Below are 18,188 nucleotides of genomic sequence, written 5' to 3'. Positions count from 1 at the left end.
AAATCATCCACACAGCGGCAGTCAAAAAAGCGAACAGAATGTTGGGAATTGTCAAGAAAGGGATAGATAATAAGACAGAAAATATCATATTGCCTCTATATAAATCCATGGTACGCCCACACCTTGAATACAGCGTGCAGATGTGGTCGCCCCATCTCAAAAAAGACATATTGGAATTGGAAAAGGTTCCGAAAAGGGCAACAAAAATTATTTGGGGGTATAGAATGGCTTCCGCAAGAGGAGAGATTAGTAAGACTGGGACTTTTCAGCTTGGAAAAGAGGCAACTAAGGTGGGATATGATAGAGGTCTATAAAATCATGAGTGGTATAGAGAAAGTAAATGAGGAAGTGTTATTTACTCCTTCTCATAATACAAGAACAAGGGGCCACCAAATAAAATTAATAGGTAGCAGGTTTAAAACAAACACAAGAAAGTATTTTTTCACACAAAGTACTGTCAACCTCTGGAACTCCTTGACAGAGGGTGTTGTGAAGACCAATACTATAATGGGGTTCAAAAGGGAGCTAGATAGATTCATGGAAGATAGATCCATCAATGGCTATGAGCCAGAATGGGCAGAAATGGTGTACCTAGCCTCTGTTTGCCAGAAGCTGAGATTGGGTGACAGGACATGGATCACTTGATGATAACCTGTCTGTTCATTCCCTTTGGGGCACCTGCCATTGGCCACTGTCAGAGGACAGGATACTGGGCTTGATGGACCTTTGGTCTGACCTAGTATGGCTGTTCTTATGACCCAAAGATTTTAGATTCAACATTAAATAGGCATTATCGATAGAACACATACCAGTCTGGCCTCAACCAGCTACAAATCATCTGGGTTTAAAGGGGAAGTGAAAGCAGCAATAAAATATAAAACACAATATATAATGTAGTAAAAAATGGTCAAAAGGAAAAATTGATTACAATGAATACAAATTAGACAAAACCTGTAGAAAATTGATAAGGGACACAAGGAGAAATCTATGGCTGGCTGAGCTAAATACAGTAAGGAGGATATTAGCAACAAAAGGAACCCTAATAATGGGATTGATGCATTACTAGATGGATATTCTAGAATAGTCAATAATATAATGCAGAAAAGACTGAAGTGTTAAATATTTCTGTTTTGTATCTGGGAAAAAGTGAGGTGATCTATTCATAGGGGTGATTGATGATGATGAAATACTCTCTATTCCAAAATTAACTCAGGAGGTTGTTAAAAAAACTACTACTAAAGTCTGACGTTTTAAAATCTGTGGGTCTGGATAACTTGCATCCAAGAGTTTTTAAACAGCAGTACAAGGACCTCTCTGGACTTTTAATGTTGATTTTTTTTAAAAATAAATCTTTGGATGCTGGTGAAGTCCTAGAGGACTGAAAACACTAATGCTATGCCATTTTAAGAGAGTAAATGGGATGGCACAAGTAATTATGAATCTATCAGTTTGACTTCAGGCCCAGACAAAATAATGAAATGGCTGATACAGAGCTTGATTAGAAAGATTTATAAGATGGAAATATAATTAATGCTAATCAACATGGGTTTATGGAAAATAGATCTTGTCAAACTAACTTTTTATAACGTTAAAGTTTGGTTGATAAAGGTAATACTGTTGATGTAATAAACTTATGTAAGGCATTTGAGTTGGCACTGCATGACATTTTGATTAAGAAACTGGCATGATAAAAAATGTAACATGGCACATATGGATTAAAAGCTGGCTCAAAATGTAATTGTAAATAAGAAATAATCATAGAGTTGGGTGTGTTTCTAGTCGGGTCTTGGAGGCATCGGTTCTTGTCCCTACTATAGTTAATATATTTATGAATGCCATGGAAGAAAACATTATCATTATTGATTAAATTAGCAGATTATACGAAGATTGGGGGAATGATAAATAATTAAGAGGACAGGTCACTAATACAGATCTGGATTGCTTGGTAAGGTGGTTGCAAGCAAACAATACGAGTTTCAATATGGCCAGAAATAAAGTCAAACATCTAGGAACAAAGAATGTAGGCCACACATACAGAATGGAGGACTCTGTGACTCTGAAAAAGACTTTGGGGTCATAGTAGATAATCAGCTGAAAATAAATTCCCAGTGTAACGCTGTTTCCAAAAGAGCTAGTGTGGTCCTTGGATGTAGTAACGGTGAATATCCAAGGAGGTTTATATCATCTCAATATCTGGCACTGGAATGCTGTTGTCCAGTTCTCATGTCCACGCATCAAGAAGGATGTTAAAAAATTGGAGAGGGTCCAGAACAGAGCCACAAGAATGATTAAAAGATTGGAAAACTTGCCTTATAGTAAAATATTCAAGGAGCTCAATCTATGTAGTTTATCAAAGAGAAGGTTAAGGTGTGATTTCATCACAGTCTGTAAGTACCCACATTAGGACAAAATTTGATAACAGAGGACTCTTCAATCTAGCAGACAAAACTATAACACAATTCAATAGCTGGAAGTTGAACCTAGATAATTCAGACTAGAAATAATGTGTAGATTTTTAACAGACATGGCAATTAACTATTGGAACAACCTACCAAGGGTTGTGGTGAATTCTCCATCACTGTGAATTTTAAAATCAAGATTGGATGTTTTTCTAAAATATATGCACTAGTTCAAGCACATCTTCTGGAATTAGAAGCAGGAATTAATTCACGGAAGTCTTCTGGCCAGTTTTATGCAGGAGGTCAGACTAAATGATCACAGTGATCCCTTCTGGCCTTAAAATCTATTAATCTGTAATACACCTCATAACCAGAAATGGTTTAATCTAAAACAGTAGCAAAAAGCGATTCTCCCTTGCAATACTGTTGGTGAACGAACATCAATAGATTTTACTGATTTTGTTTTTGTTTTATTTTGCTTCTGTGAGCTGATTTCCATAATATTAACATTGGACACTACTTGAACAGATTTTCTTTTAGGTTCAGACAGTGTTGGCCACTGAAGTTCATTCCCGAGCCATAGAATATCTACCACAGCATATAAACATCCCATGTTGCTTGTCAATGTGCCTCAGCACTGAGCAGGCAAGATGACCTCTAGGAATATGAGAGCAGTTTAGTCTCCAAGCCCATTCAGCCCCAGCACCTCTGCAGAGATTATTAATAAAGGTAGAAATTAGTGCTAACATGCGCATTGTTTTTGCAAAGTGATTCTATAATTAGTCCAGTTTATTATAGTTACTGAAAGTTGTTTTCTCTTCTATTTAATCTAATCTACCAAATCTGTCTGGTAAGAATGACTTTTGTTTACTACCAAGAATGACCAGATTTCTATCAATCCCCTAGAGTTGAAGGATTCAGTAGCCAATTGTATCTCTCTTCAGCTATTCAAATCCTCAAGGTTATGTGGGAACAATTGCTGACTGTTTAATGGCCTAAACAAACACTGCAGCAAGGGCCTGATCCTGCAAAGTGACTGGCCTCATCTCCTATAGACTTCTCACAGATTCAGGCCTTACCAATATTTAATTTGTGTCTTTGAAATAAATAAAATGTGAAAGGCACTTTTCAAACCCAAATACTGTGTATGTTTTAGTTTGCCTGAATGTTGAGTTTAAATGTATGTTATTTGTATGTTGTACAAAAGGGGTAAAAGAGCAGGATTTCCCTGATTTAGTGGTAAATTACCAGAAAGGTAGACTGTTGATTGGTTTCTCTAGTGCAGATTATGCTATGTTGTGCTAGTTAGTTTTGAGTAATTATACAATACATTTGTCAAGTTACATAATTTCATGCAAATTGAGGTGTCTGTGTGATGTCAACATGTCTTGTGATATAGCTGTTGATAGTTAACGCTCCAGTTTTTTCAGATGTGAGTAACCACTTCAACCAATGTTGCATAATATACATTTTACTAATTGAGCTCATCAGCAATTGTTGTTGTTACTTTATGTTCATACTAAAATAGAAGTATTTTATGTAAAGAAGTTCTGGACTGCTAAATTTAAATATAATTAAAGATGAATATTCTGTTCTCCTAATTAGGCCATGCTTTGTTTTTTATATTGATAGCTCCAGATTGGAATACAGTAATTTAAAAGAATTGCTTTTTATTATAGGTCAGGGGTTCTCAAACTGGAGTTCGGGACCCCTCAGGGGGTCGCAAGGTTATTACATGGGGGGTCATGAGTTGTAAGCCTCCACCCCAAACCCTGCTTTGCATCCAGCATTTATAATGGTGTTAAATATATTTTTAAAAGTGTTTTTAATTTATAAGGGGGGGTCGCACTCAGAGGTTTGCTATGTGAAAGGGGTCACCAGTACAAAAGTTTGAGAACTACTGTTGTAGGTCCTATAGATAAACAACATTTGTTTGCATGATGTGAACTGGTGAATCAGGATTATTTTGTCTATGATTAGTGATCATCCTAGTGGGGAGTTTATTTGAGTTACACTATCAAAAATAGTAATTGGCTATGTCAAAAATAGTTTAAACATGACCACAAAATTATTATCTGCCATTATGGTTTTATCTCATAGCTCTCTTTACTGGTAGATGACACATGCTTTGTGCTTAACAGTTTGAAGGGTACATTTTCAGCATGGTATTGTATATGTAGACTTAACAATAATAGCAGATACACGTTTAACAGGAATGGTATATTTAATGCCACACATACTGTACTGAAAGTTTACCACATCTGCTAAGCTGAAAATTTATCATTGCATATCCAGATTTTACATGTTATCCACATCTTATTCTTTGAAATCCAGGAAAAAGCAAATTTATCCTTTTCTTAGATTTTTGGCAAAATTGGGTGGAATTTTAAGCATAACTAAGGCCATGTCTGTATGTATAGTGCTGCAGTGGCTGCTGCAATGTTCCACTGCAGCGCGTCTGGTGAAGACTCTCTATGCCAATGGGAGAGAGCTCGCCTGTCAGCATAAAAAAATTACCTCTGCGAGCGACAGAAGCTATGTCGCTCGGAGAAGCTCTCCCGCTGACATAGCGCTGTGCACACAAGTGCTTATGTCGGTGTAACTTATGTCACTCAGGAGGTGGAATATTCACACCCCTGAGTGACATAAGTTTTGCTGACATAGGCTGGGGTTCTGAGGAGGAAGACTTTGTGGGGATGTATTCAAAAATTGTGGAGTTGAACTTTATGGTATTGATTACAATGGATATATTTGTTTAAAAGAAAATTAGAACAAGACTACATGCATCTCCAAAGCTGAAGGAAAGTCTGTTGTTTGTACCTAGAACATGGCAGAATTGTTTAAAAACAAAACAGCTCATCCTTATATGGAGATTGCCAGGAAATGCTGCTGCAAAGTCAATGAGACCTTGGCTTATTTGCTGTGTAGGTCCAACTCTGCATATTAATGTTGTCAAGGGGCCAATTTAACTTGCTGGAAGATTCATCTTGCTAACTTGAAGTTTAGAACAATGCTCTTAAAGTTTTCCATTCTCTGTGTGTGGAACTTGCCTGCTTTGATTAATTCTTCCCTCTTGCCCACATTATCTGCCCCTTTTGCACTTCTGTTATCTTCTCCTTGTGTACAGGAGATGTATACTCAAGATGTGATTTAAAAACATAGGTCAACTTGAGTTACTCGGGACAGCCATAACTTTTGGGCTTAATTTATGCAAAAATCAGAGTAGGCAGAGTATAACTTGGAGTTAATAAAAATACTACAGTAGATATACATCCCACTAAATGTTTTTTTTAAATTGCTGGGCTGCTATAGAATAATTTTATTCAGAGCAATTAGTATACTAGGTTTGAAATCTTAAATAGCAGCACAAATATTTAGATTGCTTTCCCTATCTTTTCTATATGGGCATTTTGTATGCTACTTTGAGTTTCTGGGAATGTTGCCAGTTTCCAAGACTGAGTAAAAGTTATTGGTAAGGAACAAAATAAATATTTGTAGGTAGTTTTAATAAGAGAATATGTGTATCTGATCTAATCCAGAGCATATAAAGAACAGTGGTTTTGATTATTTTTCAATTGTGAATAGTAATGAACTCAAAGGATTTGGAGTTTCTCTTACTATGATTGGGACCATTGGATACGGGGAGTGGAGAAGTTGTGTTCTTTTAATTTCTGTATTGAATTTTCAAAAATTTAAAAATTTTCGGTGTACAAAAGTCCAAATTAAGAGCTCAACCATTTCACCCAGATACACATACAGAAGAGAACCTCCAGGAGCAAATCTCTTCTGGTGTGAGGGGTGTAGAGGTGTCAGTCTCCTTCACATCACCTTCCTCAGACTTTGCAGAAGGTTCTCTAGTTGGGTCTATGTGTCCCGTCTGGGAAATCTACACACAGTGAGAAATCACCTTTAAGAGGGTGTTCCAGAGGAAGCTGTGTCCTGTGAGAGATACTTTAAAAATTCATCTCCCAGTGGATGATAGGAGGGGATGCAGAGGGGCACAGGGCCAGTGTAGATCATCCTGTAATTTGGCCAGGTGACCTAGATCTGTTGGGTTTGGGAGTAGGAGTCTCGGTTTTTCAGTTGGAATGGGGCAATTGGTTTTCCATACATGACTGACATTTACACTATTCACACAGTAGAAATATAAACATTTTTAATCTGAATCAGAGCAGTGATCCATCTATTCTACTGTTCTGTCTTCTCTGACAGGGACTAGTAGTAGCTGCCTAGCAGAAGGTGCAACAGATCCTGAAGTGGGCAATTAAGGAAGAACTTGCCCATCTAATGTAACAGTGGGTTGGTTTTCTAGTTATCCATATCTAGAGTGACCATATTTCCCTATGCTGAATATGGGACACCTGGTAAAATTACTCCTATTCAAGCGAGTTTAATGGCAATCAATCAGAACTTTGCAGTACAAATGTTCAAATTAACATCAAGTTGACTGAGCCCCTGTTAAAAAGAAATACTGCATAGTTTGATTCTTTTTATTTACCTTCTTATCTTTAAGGCTTTAGGGTTCACACAGGGAGAGGTGACATACACACACTCATGTACACCTTTCTCACACGGAGGGTGACCGACCATCCCTGCCTGGCGCGCTACGCCCTCCAGGCCTGGCTGGGCCCCTGGGATGGACCCGCTTCTCCTGGTACCTGGCACTGCGTCTTCCTGAGGCAACACTTGGTGGGGGAGGGCATGCAGGGTCACATCCCCCCCCCCAGATTTCTGCCACAATTCACACCAGAATGTGGCCAGCAGCAGCCTTTCAGCACTGTGTGGGAGGGAAGGGCCGAGATCTGCTTCCTGCCATAGGGAAAGAGGAGGGGGAGAAGGGATGACATGGCCCATGTCTTTGCAGCACTCATCTCTTCTCCCCACAACTCCAGTGTGGCCGGAAGCAGCTTGTACCTTCCTGCCGCACAGTGTTGAAAGGCAGCTAACACCTCCAGGCAGCTGATGGCCACTGACACAACCAGCCACCTCTTGCTACAGTGCAGGCAGGAAGGGGTTAAGCCCTAAGGATGCATTGTGAACCAGGGCCCAGGGGACCTGACTGCAGGGGCTTCAGCAAACACAGCCAGAGAGGTGGCTCAGCAGGGGAGGGTGCCTGGGGGACTGAGCAGCCCCGCACTCCTTGGGGGCAGGACCCACGGGGAGGAGGGATGAAGAGGGTTGCTAATCCCCTGCTGCAGGGGCTGCTGTGAAGCCTGCAGCTTTGGGGCATGAACAGGCTGGAAATCGCTTCCCCCATTCCAATCCAGAGCTTAGTTGAGGAGCGGAGAAGCTTCCCCGTGCCAGTGCTGTGTGGGGCTTTGGCACTTGTAGTGCTTGGCTTCTCCTGGCCAGCACCCCAGGCCAGAGGGTATTGGGCTTTCCCAGGGTGCTGGCCCAGCCAGAGGCAGTAGGGGAAGGAAGGAGTCTGCCAGCCAGGCTGTTGGTGAGCTGAGTGCTCTGCCCAGGGGCTGGTTCTCCGCACAGCGCTGGGAGTGGGACACGTCCCACCAGGGGGGATATGGAGGAGCAGCGGGGCTTTGGGGGCTGAAGGGGCAAATCAGGGAGAGGACAGTGAGAGGGGGAGCATATAAAGGGCTGATGGGTGGGCAGCAGAGGCGACACGCCCGCCCGCCCACACCAGCCACTGCAGCTCACAGCGCGCAGTCAGTGCCAGCCGGAAATGGGACGGGGGGGCGGGACCCTGCCGGCTGAGAGCTGGCATGCAGTGGGGCTGTGCTGATGGATCACCAGGGGGAGTGGTCAGCCCCACATGCTGCATCTTTGCCCCGCCACCAGCTTTGCACACCCACCTCCATCGTCGACCACTGGACCCCTCCACTCACCGCTGGTGGGTGGGTGGCTGGCAAGCAGGGATCCAGCCAGCAGCAGGACCCGCCAGTACTGATGGGGATTGGGGGGAGAGGGAGACAGAAAACATGGGACAATTTGCCCATTTTTAAGAAAAAGTCAGGACACCTGCAGGAGGGCTTAAATACGGGACTGTCCCTTTAAAAACAGGACGTCTGGTCACCCTATCCATATCAGTGTTCAATCCTTTTCTGAATCCTGCGAAACTCTTGGTTTCAGTGATGTATTGTGGCAATGAGTTCCCCAGGGTTTTTATTTATTTTATATATATATATTTAAGCATTCCTTTTTTTAGTATTACATTTTTTGTCTTTCAGTTTCATCGACTTAAAGCCCTTTGAAGTCAATGGGAGTTTTCCCATTTATTTTATAGGTTTTGCCTTTATACCTCCTCAAGAGACAGTAGACTGGATCACCTGATTTACCTTCTGTGTTCTATTAATTCTTTTGCATATCTTTATCCCATCCTTTTATTTGTCTCCTCTCTAAACTGAATAGGCCCAGTCTTTTCAATCTATTTTCATAGAGAAGTTTTTCCATATCTCTAATAATTTTCATCACCCATTTCAGAACCCCCTCAATTTCTTCTGTATACTTTCTGAGATGGGGTGTACTAGATATCTACAATATTAACTTGCCTCTGGTGTTCCAGGACAGTATCTGAGTTTATTGAGAGATTGCATGATTTCATTAGCACCTCAGCCGACCCCATTTATTCTTAAATTCCTTCAGAACTCTTGGACAGATTTCCCATCTGATCCTGTTGGCTGCTTGTTCCCTAATTTATCAGTGTGTTCCAGCACCTTGTTTTTTCACATCTGAATCTCTGACAACACCGCCATTTTATTACCTTAAAAGAGTAGGTTCAGGTTTGGTATACTCCCAAAAATTAACTGTGGTGGAGACTGATGCAACATCTTTATCTTCCTCAATAATTTCCTTTACTGCCTAATGATCCTGTGGGTCTACTGTATCTTATGCAGGCTTCTAATGTCTGAACTAAAGAAAAATAATCTCTTTATATTTATTTGTATATCTTTGACTTTCCTCATCAAATTCCATCTAAGCCAAATTTCCATCTTATGTATTGCTTGCTATGGTTTACACTTAGTTCTATTGGTTTCACTAACGTAGGATTTATATATCTTAATTACATTCTGCTTGGTTTCTGAGCAGCTTGAAAGTATTCAACCGAAAAAATCCCTCAGTTTTTACATAATGAATTACTTTTAAACTGCACATTAAAAAAAGACACAGGAGCATTTATCAGGATGTTTGTGGGCTCAGTGGTTCTGTGTTTAAAAAATATTTTGTGGAATGGCTTTGTCCCATGACAGAGATTTAGAAAGCTAAGGATTCAGATTCCAGCTGAGATTCAGGCCTATAATCTTGTTTGAAATGTTCCCTTTCATAATGCTACTTGGCTGCAGTATATCTGTAGTTGGGAGCAGTGGAAAAGAAGCCGGCTAGAGTCTTTCCCGCAGAAAAGACCATCACCTGTTGGGGCCCTCACTGAGAAGTGCTCAGGGACTATTCCAGCAGCAACAGCAGCAAAAGCAGCAGCCTCTGAAAGTACTGCCCACCATTCCATAACGGATACTTGTACTTCTGGAATGCACTTCATTTTTGAAAGGAACTTTGTACTGTAAAGAAGGCTAGTTTTCTTTCTTTTCTCCTGGAGGCTGCTTCTGGTAGTTTTTAAACCTGCAGTTTAAAAGTTTTCAAGGAAAGCTTGTGAAGTAGGCAGGGACAATGGAGGAAAATGAAAGCCAGAAATCTGAGCTGTGCCTGGCTTGTTCAACAGACAGCAGACAGATGAAGGGTAAGTAACAGAATCAGTCGAAGATGGAGTTACATTTAAACATGTCCCTCATTGCTGCTTTTTATAACTAGAGGTAGAGAGAATAAAAAGTGTGCTTCTTGTGCATGTGACTTTTGAAGGCTTGCCTGATACTTTGGGGATTTTTATGTTTAACTTTCTCTTTAGAGAGATTTTTATTTAATAGCTAAAGCAGAGTGTATATTGATGTCACATTTTGTGACACATTAAGCAATGTGATATGGAGTGTGCTACTTCCTTAGGGAACAATAAATACTATCGGCTGCCTTTTAAATTCTCTATACTCCCAACAGCAGAAGCAGAGAAACACTTCATTTTATAGAAGCAGTATTGAGATTGTTGTTTATTTTTCAATTCCTATTTTAGAACACACAGATCTACAGTAGATTGTCATGAGATTAATTTACTTTGTGTGAAATGAGTTGGGTTGATTTTTGGAATGAAGCCAAGAAATTATGAGCATGGTTTTCATGTAAGGTCAGCTGTGGTGCATTTGTACAATTACCATTGCACTGTATTTTGTCTGAAACCTAATGCAAACAGTTTCCTGATGAATTTTTATGTAGGATATTCCACTCTGTACAAACATTCAGGTGGCACGACAGATACCTAATCTAAATTTGTCTCTTATAAGTATTTATAGAACACCAATCATGATAGCTTTTGTGAACACTTCCAATACACATGCACTTATTGTATTTCTCATACAGATTTCAGTGAAACATATATGCTCCTGTGTTTGTATAAAATAAACATAATATGTTTGGTTATAAATGGTAATTGAAAATATATTTTGGTATTTCACAATATTAAAAGTCAGTAATATCTGTGACTATCATATAGGTGGCATACTCAGAAAAAGCATATAATAAACAAACAAAACTCCAATGTGGTCATTAATCCTGTTTGACATTCTGCCAGATCATAGCAAATATGTGAGCAATGGGTAACTCATAGTCCATCCATATCATTTGGATGTATGTAAGTGCACACCTTTGTATGTACGGAGAACAAAATGTTCACTAAAATGTGTTCCTGAATTGCAAAAAGAAATAACATTCTATTACCGTACTACTCATGCAAAATATACTGAAATTCATGTGATGGTAGAAAGCAGAGGTCAGTCTGGACCAGCTCCTGAAACTGGAAGATCCAGGTCACAACAATTAATCCAAAAGATTATCATGATGGAGTATCATGGACATACCACTTTGTAGGCCAAAAATTAAGTTAAGTTAATTTTTCCTGTCAGTTTTCTCCATTAAATTATATTTCCTATAGTGATGGATGAATCTCAGAAAATTTTTAATTTGGGTTTAATTCAGATTTTCAAGCCTTTTGAGCACTATCCCAGTCCCCACAAAGCCTTTATCCAGTTATACAACACACCCCATTTGCCTACCCTCCACCCACCATGATAGCAGACCTGCTTAGAGGAAGCAACCCACTTATTTCTCAGGTAAAAGGTCTCCTCTTCAAGAGCATGACAGGCTTATCATATGCCTATCTCTCACATCCTCAGAACATTCTCTCACCTCCCCCTTTTAAAGGGTGATACATTTATCCTCCTCCTGCCTACAACCCATGCAGTCTTTTAGGGACAATCCGATGATCCTTTACCCATTACAAAGTTTTTAGGGGGGATGGTTGTTACGCTGACTCTTTCCTCAGTGCCCTCTCATCCCATATGTATTTTCTAAGGTATGGAAAGCCTGCCCATTCTGCTGTTCAGTAGTAGCAGGATCCAGAAACTTGCTGTTGGATTACGCTGCTTCTGACCCTATGATCTTTGCATGCACCCGGAGCTAAAATGCCCCAGTGTGCATTGTAGTATATCACAATCACTGCTCTTGCCTTCCCCCAAGGTGACCTGCCACCAGGTAAGAAGTGCAAGGGAAGTACATTTAGGGGGGGATTTGGGAAGGGGATCTCTAATGCAGACATTCCAGAGCTTCAGAAAGGGTTAGAGTTCAGTTTGTTTCAAATTTCAGGCTGGGGTGTGTGTGTTATTTTATTCAAATTAGTTTGCCGGATTCCTAATCAACATAAGTTGTGCACCAAAAGAAAGCAATAGGGACTGCAGTGTTTTGTAGTATGTTACATGTCTGTCAATGCCATGAAAAGAATGTGTCACGTAACATCTGTATTAATAACCTAGCCTAGACATGGCAAAGGTAACAATTAGTTTGCATTTGTTTCCTTTCAGTAATGTGTGGGGGGAAACTGTTACATTTTGGATCATTTTAGGAATTGAATGTTTTTCTCTCACATGCAGTGCTAGAAAAGGCTAACAGCACCATGCATTTTGGTTCCTTCTTGAAGTCTCCATATATAACAAATAATAGTAAAACACTTAGGTGTTTCTGAGTCTCTTCATGCTGACAGATATCTCTAAGAACTCAAGTGAGGAGTATGGATAGGTTTTGCATGAGATGTAGAAGCAGGATTACAAATTTAATGAACTTTCTGCTGTGTTTTGTGTTATACAGGTTAAGGTATATCTACACTTATGGCAGTGTGTAGAGTACAGACACTGCACACCCAGGTAGCATGGGTATAAACAGGGTCGATGGAGGGAGCGAAGCCGGTACAAATTACCAGGGCCCGGCGGTCCGGAAGGGGGCCCGGGGCCCGGCTTCCCCCCCCCCCGTCGGCCCTGCTTAGCTGGTCCGCCCTTGCATTGGGGCCTGAACCTGCTCTCGGCGGCCCTGGGTATAAATAACAGTGTAGACAGTGAGGGACAGCTTAGGCGAGTAGAGTGCCCTACATGCCTGAACCCTAGGGTGTGTACCATACACAGCTCTCTACATGCCCAAGCATGAGCTATCCCTTCCCCCTCAGGGGGGAGGGATAGCTCAGTGGTTTGAGCATTGGCCTGCTAAACCCAAGGTTGTGAGTTCAATCCTTGAGGGGGCCACTTGGGGATCTGGAGCAAAATCAGCACTTGGTCCTGCTAGTGAAGGCAAGGGGCTGGACTCAATGACCTTTCAAGGTCCCTTCCAGTTCTAGGAGATGGGATATCTCCATTAATTTATTTATAGTGCCTGCCATGTCTATACTTCTGTTTTTAGCAGTGTAGTCTCTCATTGTCTCCCTGCAGCCAAAGCCTTTCCTCACTGCAGCGAAAGGCTCTGTAAGCAAGGAAAGGTAACAGGTAAAGGCTCTGGCAGCTCCCCACTACTGGAGCCTTTCCCTGCTGCCAGAGCTTTCATAGAATATCAGGGTTGGAAGGGCCCTCAGGAGGTCATCTAGTCCAACCCCCTGCTCAAAACAGGACCAATCCCCAACTAAATCATCCCATCCAGGGCTTCGTCAAGCCTGACTGTAAAAAGCTCTAAGGAAGGAGATTCCACCATCTCCGTAGGTAACCCATTCCAGTGCTTCACCACCCTTCTAGTGAAAAAGTTTTTCCTAATGTCCAACCTAAACCTCCCCCACTGCAACTTGAGACCATTACTCCTTGTTCTGCCATCTGGTACCACTGAGAACAGTCTAGATCCATCCTCTTTGGAACCCCTTTCAGGTAGTTGAAAGCAGCTATCAAATCCCCCCTCATTCTTCTCTTCTGCAGACTAAACAATCCCAGTTCCCTCAGCTTCTACTCATAAGTCATGTCCTCCAGCCCCCTAATCATTTTTGTTGCCCTCCGCTGGACTCTTTCCAATTTTTCCACATCCTTCTTGTAGTGTGGGACCCAAAACTGGACACAGTCCTCCAGATGAGGCCTCATCAATGCCGAATAGAGGGGAACGATCACATCCCTCGATCTGCTGGCAATGGCCCTACTTATACAGCCCAAAATGCCGTTAGCCTTCTTGGCAACAAGGGCACACTGTTGACTCATATCCAGCTTCTTGTCCACTGTAACCCCTCGGTCCTTTTCTGCAGAACTGCTGCCTAGCCATTCGGTCCCTAGTCTGTAGCAGTGCTGGGGATTCTTCCATCCTAAGTGCAGGCCTCTGCACTTGTCCTTGTTCAACCTCATCAGATTTCTTTTGGCCCAATCCCCTAATTTGTCTAGGTCCCTCTGTATCCTATCCCTACCCTCCAGCATATCTACCATTCCTCCCAGTGTAGTGTCATCTGCAAACTTGCTGAGGGTGCAGTCCACACCATCCTCCAGCTCATTAATGAAGATCTTGAACAAAAACAGCCCCAGGATCAACCCTCGGGGCACTCCACTTGATACTGGCTGCCAACTAGACATGGAGCCATTGATCACTACCCATTGAGCCCAATGATCTAGCCAGCTGTCTATCCACCTTATAGTCCGTTCATCCAGCCCATACTACTTTAACTTGCTGGCAAGAATACTGTGGGAGACCGTATTAAAAGCTTTGCTAAAGTCAAGGAACAACACGTCCACTTCTTTCCCCTCATCCACAGAGCCAGTTATCTCATCACAGAAGGCAATTAGGTTAGTCAGGCATGACTTGCCCTTGGTGAATCCATGCTGACTGTTCCTGATCACTTTCCTCTCCTCTAAGTACATCAGAATTGATTCCTTGAGGACCTGCTCCATGATTTTTACAGGGACTGAGGTGAGGCTGACTGGCCTGTAGTTGACCGGATCCTCCTCCTTCCCTTTTTCAAAGATGGGCACTACATTACCCTTTTTCCATTCATCTGGGACCTCCCCCAATTGCCATGTGTTTTCAAAGATAATGGCCAATGGCTCTGCAATCACATTTGCTAACTCCTTTAGTACCCTTGGATGCAGCGCATCCGGCCCCATGGACTTGTGCTCATCCAGCTTTACTAAATAGTGCTGAACCACCTTTTTCTCCACACAGGGCTGGTCATCTTCTCCCCATGCTGTGTTGCCCAGTGCAGCAGTCTGGGAGCTGACTTGGTCGTGAATACAGAGGCAAAAAAAAGCATTGAGTACATTAGGTTTTTCCACATCCTCTGTCACTAGGTTGCCTCCCTCATTCAGTAAGGGGCCCACACTTTCCTTGACTTTCTTCTTGTTGCAAACATACCTGAAGAAACCCTTCTTGTTATTCTTAACATCTCTTGCTAGCTGCAACCAGGGCCGACTCTAACGTTTTTGCCGCACAAGCAAAAACAAAAAAAAACAAAAAAAATGAGCGCCGCCCCGCCGAAACAACCCCTCCCCGAGTGCCGCCCCACCGAAACAACCCCTCCCCGAGCGCCGCCTCGCCGAAACAAAAACAAACCCCAAAACAAAAAAAACAAGCGCCACCCCGCCGAAACAAAAACCCCTGAGTACCGCCCCGCCAAACCAAAAAAAAAACCAAAACCAAAACCAAGCGCCGCCCCGCCAAAACGAAACAAAACAAAACAAAAAAGGGATTACTGCCCCACCACCCGAAGATTAGCCGCCCCTTAGAAGGTGCCGCCCCAAGCACGTGCTTGGTCGGCTGGTGCCTGGAGCTAGCCCTGGCTGCAACTCCAAATGTGATTTGGCCTTCCTGACTTCACTCCTGCATGTCTGAGCAATATTTTTATACTCCTCCCTGTTCATTTGTTCAAGCTTCTACTTCTTGTAAGCTTCTTTTTTGTGTTTAAGATCAGCAAGGATTTCACTGTTAAGCCAAGCTAGTCACCTGCCATATTTACTATTCTTTCTACACATCAGGATTGTTTGTTCCTGCAACCTCAATAAGGATTCTTTAAAATACAGCCAGCTCTCCTGGACTCCTTTCCCTGTCATGTTATCCTCCCAGGGGATCCTGCCCATCAGTTCCCTGAGGGAGTCAAAGTCTGCTTTTCTGAAGTCCGGGGTCTGTATTTTGCTGCTCTCCTTTCTTCATTGTGTCAGGATCCTGAACTCGACCATCTCATGGTCACTGCCTCCCAGGTTCCCATCCACTTTTGCTTCCCCTACTAATTCTTCCCTGTTTGTGAGCAGCAGGTCAAGAAGAGGTCTGCCCCTAGTTGGTTCCTCCAGCACTCGCACCAGGAAATTGTCCCCTATGCTTGCCAAAAACTTTCTGGATTGTCTGTGCACCGCTTTATTGCTCTCCCAGCAGATATCAGGGTCCCCCATTACTGAAGTCCCCCATGAGAACCAGGGCCTGTGATCTACACACCACAGTGACAAGTGTGAACGCAGCCTGCTTTTCACTGTGGCATGTAGCTACACATACCCTAAATTCCACAGCAAATATGGACAAGGCCTGTATTGTATCCTCAAGGAAGTGCTCACAGCTGCTATTGTGACCCTTACATTAGGGGGTTTGTGTGTGAAGGGTATATACGTAGCCATGTTTATGCCTAATACTCAGACATCTGAGATGGCCCTTGTTCAACTAGAAATACAGAACATCTTTTTGCCTGGCACTTCCATTTCAACAAGTTCAGAAATATAATATCTATATTTGGTGTGTGATGGATTAAAAAATGCCAGATTATCCCTCTTACTGGAGATTCACTGATGTGGGTGCACAGCCTACAGAAACCTTTTGAACATTGATGCATTTGGAAGAGCCACATTTCTTTATTGCAAACAAAATATTCATTTTTACCACTTCTTTCAAACAAATCTCAGTGCATCTGGTGGTAGGATTTCTCCCTGAGTTTTCAGAAAGCATCATCACAAAGTTATTGAGGTTGGGAGTTTTTGTAATTAAGTTACACATGGAAAATTTGCGTTGTCCAATAGACCTCAACATGTGGCTGCAGCTCTGATGTTTTGACGTTGGAGACACTTTTAGGAATGCTGGCTTGCTCAAAATCAGCTAAAGATTTAAAAACTGCATTGATTGTGGGGGTTTTTTTTTTGTTTTTTTTTGGTTTTTGCATGTTTAAAGGAACATGTTAAGGAGGCAAATGTAGTATGAAAGTCTAGCTTTGAACTCTAGGGCCTCCTACATGAGAAGTGTATTGCCAGTTACCAAGAGGTATGCAAGACAGGTAAAAAAAAATGTATCACTATGAAGGAGTATGATGTTCTGAGTCTGCAGCAAGTCATCCTTCTGTAACTTTTATGTAGTGTTTCTGTTTACTAGAAAGTTTCAATTTGGATGCAGATCTAAACTTCTCAAGGGTTAGGAATATAAGAACATAAGAACAGCTGTGCTGGTTCATACCAGTGGTCATTTTAGCCCAGTATCCTGTCTTCTGACAGTGGCCAATTTCAAATGCATCAGAGGGAATGACTGGAACAGGCTATCATCGAGATCCATCTCCTGTCATCCACTCCCAGCTTCTGGCAAACAGAGGCTAGAGTATGGTGATGGGTGTGGAGCTGTTTGGGTTCAAGATTTAGGTTCAGCATGTCAGAGATAGCAGCCAAATTCACACTTCACAAAGTTTAGTGACATTTGGATTTGGGCTTTTATTTCAGGCCTATCTCTACTATAATAGGTATAATGATCTATAAGTAGAGAACGCTGTTATTACTCTAGTGTCCACAAGTTGCTAGATCAGTGGTTCTTCTTTGAGTGCTTGCTCATGTCGATTCCAAGTAGGTGTGTGTGTGCCACGTGCACAGTTGTCGGAAGGTTTTCCCCCTAGCGGTACCTGTCGAGTCGGCTGTGGAACCCCCTGGAGTCACACCTTCATGGCAGTATATATAGATCCCTACCTACCCATCACCCCCTCAGTTCCATCTTACCGCCAGTGACGATCATTGGAACAGCTCTTCTCTTGCTACAGCAAGCGATCCCCTAGTGGACTTTTCTTGTTGTACCTGTAAATAGTTGAAAACTTAGTATTAGTTAGTTCTATTAGTTCATGGTTAGTTTAGATACATTTTAGTTGGGGGTTCCCCGCCACCATGTTTCCCTCCAGGGACCAGGGCATGTGGGTCCTGTCTGAAGCCTATACCAAAGGGAGACCCACATGACTCCTGCTTAAAGTGTTTGGGGGAAGCACATCAGACTGAGAAGTGCAAAATCTGTAGAGGCTTCCACCCAAAGACTAAGGCCATGTCTACACTTACCGGGGATCGATGCTGCTGCGATCAATGCAGCGGGGGTTGATTTAGCAGGTCTAGCGAAGACCCAATAAATCGACCACAGAGTGCTCTCTGGTAGAGACTCTGGTAGACTCCAGTACTCCACCAGAATGAGAGGAGTAAGATAAGTCGATGGGAGACTTATTAAATTAACCTA

At 42.3% G+C, this 18,188-nt stretch overlaps 1 protein-coding gene across 33 annotated transcripts in view; it reads left to right on the top strand.

Moving 5' to 3' along the window:
* KIAA1217 (KIAA1217 ortholog) overlaps positions 1 to 18,188 on the top strand; it is a 517,243-nt gene that overhangs the window by 258,731 nt on the left and 240,324 nt on the right. For 6 of the 33 annotated variants that reach the window (XM_065586902.1, XM_065586900.1, XM_065586882.1 and 3 more), the window contains exon 1: positions 9,632 to 10,089. The exons of 25 other annotated variants lie outside the window; for them this stretch is intronic. In XM_065586902.1, the coding sequence (XP_065442974.1) occupies positions 10,020 to 10,089 (70 nt within the window). In that variant the 5' untranslated portion in view covers positions 9,632 to 10,019. Of the gene's footprint in view, positions 1 to 9,631; positions 10,090 to 18,188 lie in introns of those variants that run through there. 2 more of the 33 variants (XM_065586891.1, XM_065586889.1) reach the window with 1 other exon arrangement.

This window comes from Chrysemys picta, chromosome 2 (assembly GCF_011386835.1).
Source record: "Chrysemys picta bellii isolate R12L10 chromosome 2, ASM1138683v2, whole genome shotgun sequence".
NCBI lineage: Eukaryota > Metazoa > Chordata > Testudines > Emydidae > Chrysemys > Chrysemys picta.
This window is presented reverse-complemented; position numbering and strand designations above follow the sequence as displayed.